Source organism: Aedes aegypti, chromosome 2 (genome assembly GCF_002204515.2).
Source record: "Aedes aegypti strain LVP_AGWG chromosome 2, AaegL5.0 Primary Assembly, whole genome shotgun sequence".
NCBI lineage: Eukaryota > Metazoa > Arthropoda > Insecta > Diptera > Culicidae > Aedes > Aedes aegypti.
In genome coordinates, this window is record NC_035108.1 from 126,164,655 (window position 1) to 126,182,613 (window position 17,959).

General features: G+C 36.7%; 1 protein-coding gene and 1 long non-coding RNA gene across 3 annotated transcripts in view; both read right to left on the reverse strand.

Moving 5' to 3' along the window:
* Positions 1-7,293, reverse strand: part of LOC5578608 (FAS-associated factor 1) — a 30,931-nt gene extending 23,638 nt beyond the window's left edge. For both annotated transcript variants that reach the window (XM_021842247.1, XM_021842246.1), the window contains exons 1-2: positions 7,156-7,293; positions 6,712-7,035 (exon numbers count right to left, since the gene is read on the reverse strand). In XM_021842247.1, coding sequence (XP_021697939.1) covers positions 6,712-6,750 — 39 coding nt within the window. In that variant the 5' untranslated portion in view covers positions 6,751-7,035; positions 7,156-7,293. The remainder of the gene's footprint in view (positions 1-6,711; positions 7,036-7,155) is intronic.
* Positions 7,294-15,983: 8,690 nt separating this feature from the next.
* On the reverse strand, positions 15,984-16,977 carry LOC110676007. Its single transcript, XR_002499993.1, has 2 exons — positions 16,581-16,977; positions 15,984-16,521 (listed from the first exon to the last, which is right to left on the reverse strand). It is a non-coding gene; the product is annotated as an uncharacterized LOC110676007 (long non-coding RNA).
* Between the last annotated feature and the right edge of the window lie 982 nt (positions 16,978-17,959).

The following is a 17,959-nucleotide window of genomic DNA, read 5'->3' on the forward strand; positions in this document are numbered from 1 at the left end:
AACACTGAAATATCGTGATTATGACGTCAACATCTGCATGAAATGTATTGATCGTGGAATGTCGCTCCGAAATTCAACTATTTGCGAAGAATTAAAATAATCACTGTTTCAGTACACCTTTGGGGAAACTGAATAGGCTTCATGGCAATGGAGATGAGACTTTGAAGACAATTCGAGGGAAAAAAAATAGAAAATGTATGTAAACATGACGATGAATGTTGTGTTTACATATTTTTTCTCATAGCTCTTCAATTTTTTGGTATAATCGTTCTTTTAAGTGGGTTTATCATACTTGTGAAACATCTTAGATATATTTTCATCTTGTTTGCATCGTATTTCATCAATATTCTTCAGCTGTGAATGGTTTTGCAACCATATTATCAAAAACAAGTTATTTCAATTACAGTGACCCAATGTCACCCCCTCTATGGGGTGAGATTGGGTCATTTTTCATTCACTTGTGGTGCCGCTGTGAATAAATATTTTTCTTTAATGTTTTGAACAGTTGTTTATGTACCATCAAAGTACATACACACCAAATTTGAAGTTTATTGGAGTTAAATTGCGATAGTTATTCAATAAATGATTCGTACACATCCCTTTTTGACCCATTGTCACCCCCAACGACGGTATAACTGATTGTATCCAAAATATTTCAAAAATAATTTTATGCCGTTCTTTGCAAAATGGGAGATTTTCAATATTATTGGTTTGTATTTCAACTATTATGATTATTCAGTCATGTTAGTTTTGATGTGCAGTGAAAATTTCAGGTCAATCGGACCACTAGAAGCCGAGATCCAGACCTCCAAACTTGATCATTTTGTATGAAAAACGGCCTTGCGTAGCTTATTCTGTCCAGCACCTGTAAACCAACATTCGCGTTCCATTAGTTATATAACAGCTATTAATAAGTAGTTTCAAAAGAACGATTTTAAAACGGTTGCCAGCGGAGAGTCCACTTTTTCGCGTTAGGGTAACCATTTGACCAATAGTTGAGTATTTCGGATCATGTATTGCTGTGCATTGAGCGATTATTTAACGCGACGGCGATCTTGAAAACTTAAAATGCTTGTAGATCGCCGCAGCTACTTCAAATCGTTTTGGTATCTTCTGCGCGATTATTCCTAATAGTCCAAGGCATGGTCGCGTAGAAGACACCGAAACCATTAGAAGTAACTGTGACGATCTACAAGCGTTTTTTAAGATCGCCGGCGTGATAATTTTTTGCGGCACGCTTGATAAAATAGGTTGTTTCGAAATTGTTCGCGTGGTCTTATCTATTAGATAAGAATAAGGCATTAAATAATTCGTTCGCATTTGATTTAACGATCAACGCTCCGTCATCGTAATCATCGTAGAAATGCGTCTATTATGCAAAGAAAAACTTAAAAAACCTACTGAAATATATTATTTCCATTAGTTCAATAGTAACAGAGTATCGACATTGCGGAGTGAATAGAAACATACAGCATTTTCACAAATATTTGTACGAAATAATTTTTGTTTTTTTTAACGGCAATTGGGGTCTCAGCTAAGGAAGACGGGACCCATATTTGAGAGTAATAAAAATGGTTTATATCTACACGGTTTAAGTTGTACACATTCAAACATGTCGGAGAGTGTTTCTGTTCGCCCCATTTTACGGTATTTTAATTTCAAGTCCCTTTTGGAGGACTTGTCAAGTACATGTCGATCAGTTCATTTACTGGTACATAGAACATTCTAAGCTAAAAAATGGGGACATATCACAATAGATTAAAGTGACCAGACGTCCCATTTCTCGCAGGATAATCCCGTATTTTGAACGTTTGTCCCGCGCTGAAAAGTGTCCCACATTTCAATTAAATCAAGCCTGATTTTTCAAATCGGCGTATCTAACACTTGGAAGGATTCGAGAAAAATGCGATGCAATATATTGTAAATCATTGTAAATCCTGTTTAAAATGTTTTGCATTTTTTCTATTGCTGTGTCTTCTATAAGTTGAAAAAAAGAACACCGTTTCTAACCACTATTAAAAAATTCCGATTTGTTTTGAATTAGATTGAAAAACTGGTGAAATTATCGAATAAACCCTTTTGCTTTGTACTGCTCACATACACCATGATGATTCGTCGATATCATACCTTGCTTGATACATACACCTTGCTTGATGCGTCGGTTTGACAGTTCATTTATCACATGCGTCACGTCATATACACCAGTATTGTTTTGAAGTTGCACATACACCGGTTTGCAAATTCCCATTAAACATAATAAAGTTTGTTCTATTCGTCAGTTTCTACGTTCAACTACAACGAATATTGAATGTTTCCAATTTCAACTCGACTAACAGAAGCACCGGACGGAGCCGTGAGTAACAAAAGTAAATGGAGAACAGTTCTGTGAGAAATTTGGTGAGAAATATTGTCTAAAACCGAATACTGATGATGTTCCACATCAGTTTGCCGACCCGTCAGCTTACTGCAGCTGTGAAAATCCGAATCTCTCGATTTCCAACATGTTTAGTAATTCGAAAACAGTATGACGTATCTGCTGAATAAAATTTTATGTTTTGATTCTGCATATAGGTCGCTTTGCTATGAGCATATGTACGGTGTATGTGCTAGCATGAAAAATGTTGACAGTTGAGTCGCTTTGCAATGGTAGGGTGTATGTAGCCAAATTAAAAACACTGAGTAAAGTGCACATACGGCAGAATTGAAATTTATTTCAAAAAATAAAAAAAAATGTTTTAGGATTACTTTTTTGGACTCAATATGTAGATTATGCGTTTGTTAAGCCCATGCAAAGCAAATCTCGATTTGTTTATTTTGGCAGTTACGTCGGAATGAAGAATTATGCTTGAAATCATAAAAATATCCTTTATTTTAAGGGAAAAAGCACATTTCTGTTCCTGCTAATTCTTTCTAATATCTTCAATTTCTGTTAGTGCGTTATTTGTAAAATGTAATAGTAAAATAAAACTGTACACACAACATTTTGATTGCAATTGCTATTCTTTTAAATTCAGCGATTTTGCAAAAAATGACCGAGGTGGTCTTAAGATTTTGTCCGTCACTGGATGTAACAGGTCATAATCACCAATTAAACACGATTACAGGGGCTGCCCCGTTTGGCATAAAGTCATTTGGCATAAAGTCGTTTGGCATAATGGTCATTTGGCATGATGGACGTTTGGCATAAAAGAAAAGAAATAATAAATTTAAATAATGCTACTTAAAAGAAGATCTGGTGATCAAAAGAAGGGAAAATCGTCGATGAAAATGTTAGTAGCTATAATGGCAACGTAGGAAAGAAGGCAAAATTGTCAATGAAAATGTTAGTAGTCACAATGCAAACCACTAGTTTAACAACGTAATGAGAAAGAACAGCCTATGACCAAAAGAAAGGAAAATCACATATGAGAATGTTAGCAATTTATTTATTTATTTATTTATTTATTTATTTATTTGTATTTGATCCATCTGACATAAAATTTGTCTTAATGAATATAAGTAAAACTAAAAAAAAAAAACAAAACGAGCAACAAACATCAACATTACATGAAATGCACACTTAACTATGTCTAAAATATTCAGCAAATCGATTACGAAGCGTCGTCATAGTGATGTTAAAATCAAAAAGATGATAAATTTCGTTGCCATATATCTAGTTGGGTCATGCTGTCCGTATAGAATGTTCCGACTGCCGAGACTGACAAAATTCCGTCTACGCAGATTCCGCTCCGGAGCGTAGATGCTGACATCAGCCAGAAGGGATGGCGAATCGATGTCCCCTTGAAACAACTTGGCTACAAAAGCGGCTTGCGATACACAACGCCTGTTCTCCAAAGTATCAATCCCCAATAAACGACAGCGGTCTTCGTAAGGAGGCAGGTTACTGGGATCACGCCAAGGAAGATTTCTAAGGGCGTGGCGCAGGAATTTTCTCTGAACAGATTCAATTCGGGTAATCCAACTGGCGTGGAACGGACACCACACTATCGCAGCAAATTCCAGAATAGAACGAACTAGAGCGCAGTAAAGGGATCTCAGACACAGCGGGTCGCTGAAACCTTTTTTTTCAATGCTCAACGTCATGCAGTTTCGTGAGCACCACGCTTCGAAATCATTCAACAATCTCTGAAGGTGATGGCAGTCATCCAAGGAGTCGACGATCATATAGACTTTTGTGTCATCGGCGTGGAACAGCCTGGTCCCGGGCGGTAAGACTAGAGATGCGTCGTTGATGAATAGTGAGAACAACAAAGGCCCAAGATTGCTGCCTTGTGGCACTCCGGATAAATTCGTGAATGAGCTCGATTCATTAGAGCCTATTTTTACGCATAACGATCGGTTGGTGAGATATGATTCAAACCAATCGATGAAGCTATCGGACACGCCACATTTGCGAAGTTTTTGTAGAAGGATTCCGTGGTCAACACGATCAAAAGCCGCTTTCAAGTCCAGATACACTGCGTCCACCTGTTTACCAGCATCGATCGCTCGTATGCATTGCGTTGAAAACTCAACGAGGTTAGTAGTGATCGACCTTTTCGGGAAGAAACCATGCTGATCACTGGAGATGTACTGTTTGCAGCTATTGAATAAGGAGTCGTTGATGATAATTTCAAATACCTTTGAGCAGACACATAGTGAAGTAATTACTCACGCTACGTTTGTCACCTTTTTTATGAATTGGAAATAGGAACGACATTTTCCAACTTCGTGGGAATACTCGGCATCCAAGTGAACGATTGAACAGCTTCACCAAAGGTATAAGCAACGCTGAGCATCTTTTTAGTAGCGCTGGCGGAATTCCGTCTGGTCCAGGAGTGTAGGAGGGCTTCAGCTTGGTTATCGCACTTGCTACTTCCCGTTCAGAGATTTCAAACATTTCATAGCTGAAGACATCACGAGGAGTATCATCCAATGCAACATGAGCTTGCGATGGCGCAGCAACGAAATTGTTGAAAGCACGTTGGAACTGTTGCGCGAAGAGTTCGCATTTGTCGCTGGCGCAGTCGGCTGACTGCTCGTCTAGGTACATCGATGTCGGTAGGCCGTTTTCTTTCCTTTTCGAATTTATGAACGACCAAAATTGTGTTGGGTTCGTACGAAGGTTCTGTTCCGTTCTTCGTTTATAGCGAGCATACAGTAAAGCATTATAATTCCTGTACTCACGACTTGCTTCATTGAATGCCAATTTTGTCTGTTGCGATCGATTATTGCAATAGCACCGAAGGGCAGCAGAACGTCGGCGCCTAAGCAGATGTAATTGACCGTTAGACCAAGGCGGCTTGCTGGGCGGGCGACGCGGTGGAACATTATTCGTGACTGCTTGGAGCACAGAATTCGTGAAGAAATCGACAGCTTCATTAATATCAGGGATCGAATCCAGATGGTTCCAGTCAACAGACATTAATGCGACATTTAATGACTCAAAATTAGCTTTTTGGAAGTTAAATCCAGTGTAGTCGTGTGACATCTCGTATGTAACTGGCAACGGGCACATGACTATCAGCTCAATTGCAGGATGATGGTCATCAAGTGTCGTGAGTGCTTCGGCCGCTGCAAGAAGTGTGAAATTAGGCAACACAGTATCACAGACGAGGACGAGATCGAGGGTACGGTTTGTCGTGTTCGTCAATGTGTTGACCTGAGAGAGTCCATGGAAGCAAAACCCATCCAAAAGTGCAGAACTCGCTGGGCACATACGAGAGCGATCTAGATCGACAGAGAGACGATTGTCCGCTTCAGCAGCCCAGTAGATGTCTGACTGATTATAATCACCAAACTGAAGAATTAAGTCGTTTTCTGAGAGGTTGTTGTGAACGGCTGCGATTGACTCAATATGACAACGAATAACATCCGCATCGTTCTTCATGTCAGGTGGTAGGTAAAATACCCCAATGCTCACATTTCTGTCAGGCAACAGGATCCTAACCCAAAGTTGTTCAAGCTGGTCATTGACAGGTGTAGGGTCCGAACAGCAATTGAATTGCGAAGAAACAGCTATCAAGACTCCGCCACCTCTCGATTTATTGCTGTTTAGAGCGCTGCGATCTGTCCTGAACACGGAGTAGTGACTCCCAAATAGCTGAGCTGACAATATGCGGTGGTCTAGCCAGGTTTCGGTTAAAACAATCACATCATAATCCAGCTCGGTAACAGCAAGGAAGGACTCGATTTTTGTACGCAAGCCACGGACGTTTTGGTAGTAGATGCGCAGACTGGAAGGAATGGTAATGCCAAAAACATAGCAACTCAGTTTTCAATGATTATGCCAAACGTCCATTATGCCAAATGACTATTATGCCAAACGACCGTTATGCCAAATTATTTTATGCCAAACGGCGTCCCCCACGATTGCAAATACTTCTCTTACCAGTTGAACTGCCCATTCAAGAAAAGTTGGTGGAAAAGTCCTTGTAATAATTGTCCAAAAATAATTTGCTACGAACAAACAGCATAAAAATAATTGAATCATATTACGAGATTATCATCAATAACTTCCCTCAGTGCATACAAAACCCCCTTTGTTCGCAAACAGATGGTGGGTGGGAGTGGGAGAAGGGATTCTAACCTTTAAAGCTAAATGCGAACAATCATTATGTACGAAGACGAACTGGGTAGATAGTCACCTATACTGGTGCTGCTCCACCGAGGCTATGGCCAGCATTGACCCCGAAATGAAACGACCATAACAATCGAACGAAGGGCACTTACCTGGAAGTTCGCTAGAATCTCCTCGCGATTCTCAGACATTTTGGAACAATAATTCTGAAAATCTGCTGCTACTGCTTGTTCCGTTCCGAGCTCTTCCTCGTTCTGCTCCTCCTTCTGCTGCTGGCTGCTAGTTTGGGGGACCGAGCGACGGATAAAGAAACTTCACTACTGCGCTCTTCCGCCTCTTCCTGCTCCTCCTTCCCTGATTTGTGACAGCCGTTTTTTTTTTTCCTTTCTTCGTTTTTGCCTTCAATTTTAAGTTCTCATCGAATCTGGCAGTCAATCGTCTGCAATGGAAATCTTCCACTTCTGGCACTGATTGGCCTGCAAGCAAACCAATAAAAACACGGAAACGCGAGATTACACCTTCTCCGCGGCTGTTTTGTAACGGATTACGCGCACACTGTCCACCGTTTATCCGCAGGAAGGCATCCCGAAACTTACCCAATTTATTCTGTTCCCCCACAGGTGACGAAGGAAAACGACGATCTAGATCGAACTACGCTGCTCGCTTACTGCCTGCTTCGTTGCTTTTGCTTGCTTGCACACCACGACGTTTGCCATCATCAAAGTCATCAAACTCCAATCCGAACAGGGTTGCCAAAACATAATGTATGGATGACATGTGTTTTTGAATGTGGCACGTCACGCATTAAATTTTATTTTATAACCTTGTTATTCGACACCAAAATATAATATACGGATATATTTTTCATAGCAACAAAACAAAATCTGAGAATGTTTGGATTACTTCTTTAAACTTTTGTATTAGTGTAAAAAATACCCTTCTTGCAAGCAGAAAACCGGACTATCAAAATTTTACATGTTGCCTTATATGAAGAAATCCACAAATTATGTTACATTAACGCGTCATATATTATTACACTTTTTATATTGGATGAATTATTAGAGTTTGTCTATGAGAAAAAAACAAACATATTGAATATTAACCCTTCACCTTCACTGTGACTTCACTTCACATTTGCAAAAGAAAAATTAATACTGAAAATCACTAGTAAGGTAACATGGGAGACCCTACCTTTTGTTTCACTTTAATAATTTTCATCAAAACTTTGCAGAAGCATATTTCGAGTTTGATGAAGCTGAAAATTTCATGGGTTTGTGCATTACATATAGAATTATATGATAAATTTTCACATCGATGATATAAGGAGTGGCACTTGAAATTTGCTTCTTCAAATGGATAGGGTGATTACAATGACGTCCCGTGTGGCCGTAAGGCGAGCCGTTAATTGGCCAGGGGAAGTTGTTCACCTAGAGTGAATTTATAGCAGAGAAAAAGTAGATTTTGTATGAAAATAGACATGAAAATGAATGACAAGTTCATCCACTTCTCCTAGCCAATACCGTTCAAGGAACTGTCATGATAATCATCGTCATCATCGAAACGTCAACAGTAGTTGATCTGTTCCGAAGTTCATTCGACGAATGTGTTTAGGTTGGAGAATAAAATACATTGAACACATTTTCATGGAAACTTTCATGATTTTGAAAATAAAACTGATTTTGAAAATCCTCAAATTCAGTGTTGATAGACTCAAACTCAAATCTCAATCAATACGCTCTCCCGTGAGAGCAAAATCATTAGAGGTCTGCTTCGCAAATCTCATGCTTAAGATTTTGATACAAAATCACTCAATCAACTCAAACCGTAAAAAATGATTCAGTCGTAAAACCCGTCAAAAACTCGTGCAACACGAATGTTGTTGTTTGCGTTAGAAAGGATTACTATAATTTTACCAGACTAACAAGAAATTATTGCTGTGTGTGAGTAAACTGTGGAAATACGAGACAATGAGTCAAAAGGGTGAGCCAACTCATCCATGATTTTTTTTACTGCTGAGTTGCGTGATTAACAACTCACGCATGAAAAATCTCAAGCGTGAGTTATGAAAAATTGAGTTTTTCACAACACTGCTCAAATTGATGACGGATCCTACCCCCTTAAACCAAAGACAAAATAAAATAAAATTAAAAATTAAACTCTAATGTTGCTTTCTTGTTACAAATAGGCCTATAAGCCATTTTACGAGACGTTTCGGAACAGCTGATCGCCGAAACGGCGTCAATTGACAGGAGACCTGGGATTAAATCCAGCGTGATTTTTAACAACGCCTCATCTTACCAAATGGGGGACATGGAGAAAATGACAATAAAGAGATCCAAAAATGTTCGTTACTGCATCATTACACCTAGTTGTTGTATCAGCTACCTCTTTGTTACCCGAATTGCACATAAAAAGGCACTTTTGTGATTAGAAATATTTTGATAATTTTTCTCCATTTAAGTTTTCGCCTGTATGAAAAGCTACGCTAGAAATGCGCACAGTCATCAACCATCATCGTCGCGAAAACTGACGACGATGATTGAATTCTCCCAGGTCTCCTGTCATTTGACCAGCTTCGTAAAATGGCTCATTATGTATGAGTCTTATGTCGTCAAACAAATTGTAGTTCGGTCGAACCTGAATCGGGTTGGGGTTGGAACTGTAATTCATAACGGTTTGCGCCAGTTCCAACCTAGGTTCAAAAACGGATGCGACATACAGAATTTTTCGGTATCGAGTGCTATATGGAAACATGGCAGCACTGAAACATGATCGATCATCAAAGTGTCAATGATGATGGTCAATTATATCTGTCTCGCTTTGTCTTGTTCATTTAGAACGGTAAACGTCATAATGAATTTATTCCATCTTCCATCCTGGTCCCTCTACCGCTTGAATTTTGTTTGAGAAAAGCGATGATGACGAAAACGTACTAGATCGATTAGGGTAGTTGTATCTATTTGGAACATTCCCCATTAAACATTTGACAGTTCAACATCCAACTAAATTGGTTGAAAAATCGGTCGATTGTTGCACCGACGCTTATGGAAGATTAACACAGGGATCAATCGAATATCACCCGATTTAATAGGGTGGGCCGACGTAATCCTATTAAATAGGTGGATTAATCGGTATTTTAAGTAAAATCCAAGCAAGTTGACCTACAGTGACTCAATTTCATTTTCGTACGGAGCACTGTTTTCACATAAAGTTGCTATAAAACTATTAAATGGTGCATGGACTTCGATACAGGGCTGTCCATTTTCAATTCATTGAAAGCATTTTCAGTCCCCAACTGACTGACTCAAGCTTCCCTTTCGATTGAAACTCTACTGTTTCGTTTCAATCCGACAAACATTTCCTTTCATCGCAGCAAGCGTAGTCTTTCATTTCTTTCGTGCTGCCTGTGCGTCGCGCGTCATATACCAGAGCCTCATCGCAGCGAGCTGGTCTTTCAATTGGTGGCCTCTAACTTTAGGAGCAGATCAATTCAAATGAACGACGTAGTAGCCCGCATATTTTCTCTATCTTAATTTATTACCTAACAAATTATATACATTACTATTGCAAAAAATAGGTAAAATCCATGTTTCAAATTTCAATGAAATCAAATGAAACGAAGTTCGTACTCTTTCACTTTGCCTTTCTTGTTCGCTGCTTTCAACCAGGTAACGAAACGAAGAGTGGCGAAAGAAGAACGAAGCGACGCAGTTGTTCGTCACCATCGAGACGACGCAACCAAACCTTCGTGTTTCACAAAATGCTTTCGAAAATGCACAGCCCTGCTTCGATATACTTTATCAATAACGAAGGTCATAGGTGTCATCTATTGTTTGGAAATGACAAACTGTATTCAATTGCTTAAATCTTCGGATAATGGAAAAGTATTGAGTTTGTGTCTATAATTGATCCAATTCCATATTCGTACAACTAACAAAAAATAAAAATACAACATTCAAAACTAATTTTAAATGGACCAGATGATTGCTTAAGTTGTTCGTTGCGTTGTTCAGATGTAGTAGAGTACTTTTGGAAAATTTATAAGAGGACATATTTGAAACTTAAGTAAATTTAAGAAAAATACCACTTTTCCCATGCTTTTTGCTGAAATATTCGGTAAGTCGAACAATAACTTACATTTTTTTTTCAACATCACTTCCTTAAGAATGATTTCTGCGAATATTGCACAAATTTTAAAAAAATATAATCAGTTTTAGAGTAGCTAGGAGTGGATATCGACAATTTATACTTTTGGATCTTAGGTAATATAACATTTATAACAAACCCAAAACAAAAAATTTTGGTCAATTTCTCTCAGTTCGGCTCCTAAATGGATATACATAATCAAAACTTAATGTTCCTATCAAAACATTGCGTAATTATTATTTTCAATTTACAATTTACTACCAAACATGATTATAGAGATTTATAGAATAAACATTATTGCAGTAACCGCAACACAAACGTTTTTTAAAATGATGAAGACAACAGGATATTTCCTAGTAAAAAGTATATAAATGCTCTCTGTTCATTCAAGTTATTTTGTATTTTCTTATAAAATCAATAAATTGCAAAATAGGGGGCTGTTATGAATATAATTTGAATATTAATTTAAAGATAATTGAGTATTGCGATAACATCAGGTATGTACATCGTAGTTTAGGGTACTTTATTGTAAAACAAAGTTTGTAGTTCAAATTCTTTTTACAAACAAGTTCAAAATTAACCTTTACCTGTTGTTCAGAATGAAAATTTGGTTTATATTGATTAAAAATATCATTTTAGAAGAGTTTTGAAGTTATGGCACAACAATTTCTTGAACTCAAAAGGGATATAAACTGTTTTTGATTTCTGTAAACTGTATGCATTTCAACTAAATTTCTATCAGAGCTCACAAATATAATTAATAGATTGGATTCAATGACAAAAATAAACGTTATTGTTCGAATTATTGGATTTTATAGCAAAAATCATTGGAAAACTGGCATTTCTCGTAATTTTACCTAAATTTCATATATGTCCGCTAACAAATTGTCCAAATGTACTTCTCTACATCTGAACATCATAATAAAGCACTTCAGCAATCAAATAGAGCATTTAAATTAAGTTTTGAATGTCATACTTTTAAATTCTGATAGGCGTACGAATATGGAATTGGGTTAATTTTAGACATAAATTCAATACATTTCCATTAATCCAACGATGAATGTAAATGTAAACATTTTGTGATTGGCAAATAAAAGATGACATCTATTACCTTCAATGTGGATAAAGTATTTTGAAATAAATACATCATTTAATAGTTTTTTACTAACTTGATGTGGATACAGTATCCTGTACGAATATGAAATTGGGCCACTGTACTAAACACCAGATTTCGTCGGTCACACGATTTAATCTGGCGATTAGTCAGTTGATCGCTGTGTTGCGAATGTGAAAACTAATACGTTCTCAGTTAAATTGGTTGGAAGTTTAGTGGATATAATTTCAATTCTTTACTTTTTTCGATCGACTTTTATAGGATCTATTACAGTATTACTTTTGTAGCAAAACATTAGAATTTAGTTAGAATTTAGCTTTTATTATTATTTTGGTAACAACATATGTATTACATTTCATTTGCCGTTCAGAATTTTTACAGGTGAGTTGATTTCACCTGCTTACAAGAGAAAAAAAAACGCTTTTAATTAACTTAACCTAAACATATAACGCATCAATCGTGGCAATAGGAGATTACACCGACCTTTGTCTAAAATTATTAATATTTTTTTCGACATTTGTTTCCAATGTTTCAACATTGGCTATTCTATGTACTTCCTATGACACACTTGTGATATTCATACCATGGTACAATTAGCTTCAATCGAGTTTCATACTGATGATTGTTTTCATTCAAGATACCCTTGGAATAATATTTTTTTTTGTATGGTATTCAGTTGGAGCTGCCTGACAGCTTAACTTGTCAAGGCTGAACCCTCGGTCTGGCTTTTGCCAAGTTTCCCCTCTACCAGGACCAATACTCAGACGGACTAGGCAATGGCGCCCACATGAACACTGTTTTTATTAGTATTGTGACGTGGTAGTTTTTGAAAAGTACCCATATTCCCTTGCTTCTGAGAAAAGAAAGCATTATGAAAATCAGCAGCTCCATTAGAATTTGTTTGAAATAGTAGTGCATTACTAATACTGTCTAGTCGAAATGGTTTTGAATAATTTGTCATTCAAGTGCTATTCTGATTACTATTGTCTTTTACGTAAGATTAGAGTCTTAAATGTCAAGTGTCGTCAAGTCTTAACAAAATTAGGCTGTTTAGTAGTAGTTCTAGTTAATTTCATTTTTTTGTTGTTATAAGTATTTATTGGTCATTACGTTCATATATCCTTAAAGAAAAAAGTCGCTTTCCTTGTCTGTTCAACAATTTTTCGAAACTAGCAAGTGTATCCTAATGATCGATCTCAGCGTCTTACTTTCCATAGTCATTTTTATAGTGAATATTGAAGAGTAAAGTTACCTTAGGCTTCTATTACAGTCTCCTACAAGATTCACTTTTCGGTGGCAAATGCAATGCTTCACAACGCCTACTTTCTACTTGTAAATTTTGCGAAAATGAAGCTGGAATTAGATTATTTGTACCGCTGTTACAAATGAGGTATTTCTTATTATGGCAATGTAAAAACCATATTAAAATAAAATTGTCGCCACTCATTTCTACTCAGTGAATCTACTAGTCATTTTCCTAAGAGTTCCTAAGTATTCTCTACGTCGTAAATGATAACGATGTATCTAGCTAGCTAATAGTAAGAGTGGCTACGGATCATTCTGGTTAGCAAAAGGCAAACTGAACGTCACCAATAGTATTAATGTCCACTTCGAATAGATTAATTATTTGAAATGGGCATCAATTCTATCAATGACGCAGAATGTCCGTTGGATCACATCCGAGATATTATTGCGTCTATGCCATATGAGTTATGACGCGGCTTTAAGCAAAAAATGCCAAAATGTGATACCACCACTACAGGTTACGCCTTTGGTTTCCATCATATGGGCTAATGGATTATGCCCTCCCATCGCGGCAAGGTCGCATAACCAAGGGGAGGGAGATACCCTTGGAATAATATTGTACACAAATTATATCATGGTCAGGGTTCTGAATTTTCGTATCAATGATGCGAAATCTACGATTTTTCACACGTAAGAAGAACGCTTTTTTCGCTTCCTCACGTGAACATCTTTTTTCGCGCGCACTAATTTTCCCTGCAGCTACGATGGTGGATAACCGATAATCGTTCCACTCTGGGAATAATCTATTTTTCACTCCATCATACTTTCGCTCACCAACTGCTCTCGAGAATTATCACTAGGTATTTGGATAAACAAAAACTAGTGCCGGCGACGGGATTCGAACCTAGAACATTGCCAAAAACTACCGCGATGCGTGCACGCTAACCATGCTGATGCTACCACACCAACTTGACGAAAGGAATGGTTAGGGATAGTCGGGGCGGTTTGGCCAATGGGGTGGAATTAGCACCCCTTGAAAACTGCATAAATTCTTGAAATTTCATCTGAAATAACATGCAATCCCAAAGCTAATAAGGAAATGAAGCAATAGGCATGTTACAAGTCAGTGTTCGAAACTCAAATAAAAAGAAATAAATGATGTTCGAAAAAACTGCCCATATTTAAATTTCATCAATTCAGAATGATGATTGTTGATTGTTAGAATGTTCTTAAAAAAATAAATCTTCTTGCACGTAGTGTTTATAAATACTGATAAATTTCAAGTGTAGTAAAAAATAATTGAATTTTAGATTATATGTGATATTTTACAATAAAAAATACGGTGCTCATATTACCCCATCAGTAAAAAATCGACATGAAAAAATACTAATTTTGAAAAATCATTCATTCATCTATGAGCTTTATTCGTCATCAAACGTCAACATCCCACCGCAAAATCGCTAGTGTTTGGAGGGGGTTTTAACCTCCAAATTGCCAAATAACCTCCAAATCATCACCTCCAAGTTAGTTCTAATACACTCCGTTATATGAAATATGGTAGCGCGTCGATCGTCGCAAGTTTATCGTTAACCCTCTAATACCCAAATTTTTATTTTCGATCTAAATATTATTTTTCGTTATCTAAAATCATTCTAAACACGGTTTGGGCAATGATTTATTTTTCTTCGCAAATTTATGAATTTTGGTTTTTGATTTTTATTATTTTTATTTTTGAACATCCCTATCCTTTTCATTTTTTTCTTGAAGCCCCTTCTGGTTACTGATTTTTGACAATAATAAAAATTTGAGTTTTTACTATACTTTTAAAAATAAGATTTTTTTAATTTTTTTCTGGAACATATTTTATTTTCCGTGTAACTAACGGAAAAACAGATTTTAAATCATTTCAATACCATCAGGCTCTTCTTCTGTGATAGGTTGATCGTAGAAAAATATAAAAGATACGATTTTTTTATGATACACGTTAAATGAATCCCAGGCATTTGTAGGTTATATAAGAATACAGTTTTTCAAACAATTTTCAATAATACAAAAAAGTTTCAAAAATCATAAAAAACTTTTCTTATATGCGTGTTATGAGTCAAGGTTTAAGCCAAAAATAAAATCATTTTAATTTCCGAGCTACGAAAAAATACACAAAATTCCAAAGTGTACCCCGTCTAAAGGCGGGGTTGGGTATTAGAGGGTTAAACAGTCAATAAGACAAAACAAAATCATGCGAATGTAGTATATTCATTTAAAAACTGTTGGAAATCATGCAAACATTCGAAGAATTCACAATATTTTCGACACTTTTTCGACTTTTCCTTAAGGTGACCAAACTGTCCCACTTTCCGCTAATTTGGTGCATAAAAGAACTGCTTCTCGTGGCGATGGATACAGGAAAAGTTCTCCACTGATCGGAGAAAGAGAAAACAAACTTCTCATAGCTGCTGAAATTTGCAATTATCTATTTTCGCTTTGTGTTGTGGACGGATAAAATCGCAAGGCAGCTTATCGCTGAAAATTACTGTGAAGGATAATTTCATATTTTTCTGAAGCCTTGTCAAGTGGCTATGATCACACTGAAAACAGCATTGTAGTAAAAATTACCATGTTGATGGTTTAAATTAAATGCACAGCACCACTTTATTTGTGCAGACTACCCACTACATTCGCTTCGACCACATTTTGACGTCAATTTTACCATGGCGGCAACATGGAAAGAGATCAGTAAAAATTACCATGTTTTGTAGTTATGTTGATGGCCAATAAAAGTTATTTTTTCAACCATCTCTTGCATTTAAAGTTACAACTATCGTGTGGTAAATTTAACTGATTAGGACACGGTAACTACGAATACAACTTTTAGTGGAATTTTCAACCAGCAACTGCATTTAAATAACGAAAGCCGTGTAGTGGATTTTACAGAAAACATGTATTTATCTGAAATTATCAAATGCTAAAGATTCACGCATAATGCATTCAGATATGCAAATTTTTGCAAAATATCTGATCTGTATCGTATGATCTTCCGATATTTTGCAAAATTCGTTATTTGAAGCATAATGCGTATATATTGAATTAAATATAAATTTTAAGTTAATCAATTTTGCTTAATTATATTTTTAAGTTTATGATAATTCATCCACACCTCTTCGGTCCAGTTCAGCTAGCCGTGCGGAGATGCAGTGACGCGTTGATCTGCTCGTGACTGCTCCAGAACTTGGAGATCTTTCGAGGCCACTAATAGAGCGGTTTTCAATCCACAGTCGGTGCAATTGGTGCTTAGCTGACTACTACGCCCGGCTCGTTGGATGTGATGACCGCCAACTAAAAGATGCATAACTTTATCGGGTGGAAGCTACGGCTAACGGCGTACGGACACTGGGGGCCATTCCAGTACGATGGGGAAACCATTTCCCAACATTCATTTTCTAGGATTTTTTATCACGGGCTAAAATTAAGTACAAGGAATGATTATGGGTTTCCCAATCAAAGCAAAATCATACTTACCACCAATACCTTGATCCTCAAGTATCTCTGGGTTGTCGTTTCTGCAAGGCTTTATTTAAATTTGAAATACGAATTATTGTTTGCCTCCTATAACAAAATAAATTATCCATCGGTTAGATGGTTAGACGCAAAAGATCCGATAGACAAAAATGGCGTCTTCCACTGGGATGAGCTTGAGATTTTTTTCTATGTTGTAATTTTTACCATGGCCATGGTAAAATCGAAATCATTATCCTTTACCTATCACTACACATGTAGTCAATTTTGACTTCAAGAAGTTTTACTTTTGACCATAACTATAAAGTTGAAACTACACGGTATTATAGTCTTGGGACATGGTAATTTCAACAACATTGTTCTCAATATTGATATTATTGCATTTAATTTAAAAATATCTTGAAATAGTTGCGTTAACAACATTTTCATGATTAAGATTACTACATCGTTAGTTTCAGTGCATCGTCTATAATCACGGATTTGAATTTTACTTCACATTTTGGTACTGCAATGACCGTTGCAACGGTTGCTTTAACAATGAAATAGATTAAACTATCGAGAGCATTGCCAATATCTAGTGTTGTTTGCAAAGAGATGTTAACCCTCTCTTTCCCACGACTTTGATCGACTATTTCTTTACGAAAAAAGCGTTTTTATCAAAAGTACTTGAACAAACAATGTTGCAAATGGTCTTAATTTTTCGAATTCGGTAAAAAAGTTTTTGGTTGTTTTTCAATAGTAAATTGATTGTTTATCAATAGTTTTAATATTGAAACAGTTAGTTTACTTTTGGATTAATCTGATGAGTATATGAACATATTCTAGTAACTATTACTAAGTATTCATCTAATTCGGGTTGTCTGCAGTTCGTCGAAAACTAGTGGAGCTCTGGAGCTACCATGGGAAAGAGAGGGTTAACATCAAGATTACTATCATTATATGTTTCATCTGTATTCTTTTCGGTTCGAAAATAATTGGATTTATTCTACGACTGGCGTGAGGTGACAATTGTCGGTGTCGTATAGCGAGGTGACAATTGTCGACTCGAGTGAAGTGACTCTCCATTTGATTTACACGGCGAGTCACTTCACTCGAGTCGACAATTGTCACCTCACGCCAGTCGAAGAATAAACCCAAATATAATTTGGCTTATTCTACGAGTGGCGTGAGGTGACAATTGTCGGTGTCGTATACTGCCCATAACTGCATATTTGTAACATTCGACAAAAGTAGGCATTGAGTAAATGGGAAACCAAGTTTGCATTTTACTGCAGTATGGGAGGAAACTAAAATTTAAAAAAATCAATAAGAATTCAAAAGAGCTTATTTGAGGCTGAAATATTGTACAGCTCATATCGCATATTGGGTGAATAGTCAGAAAA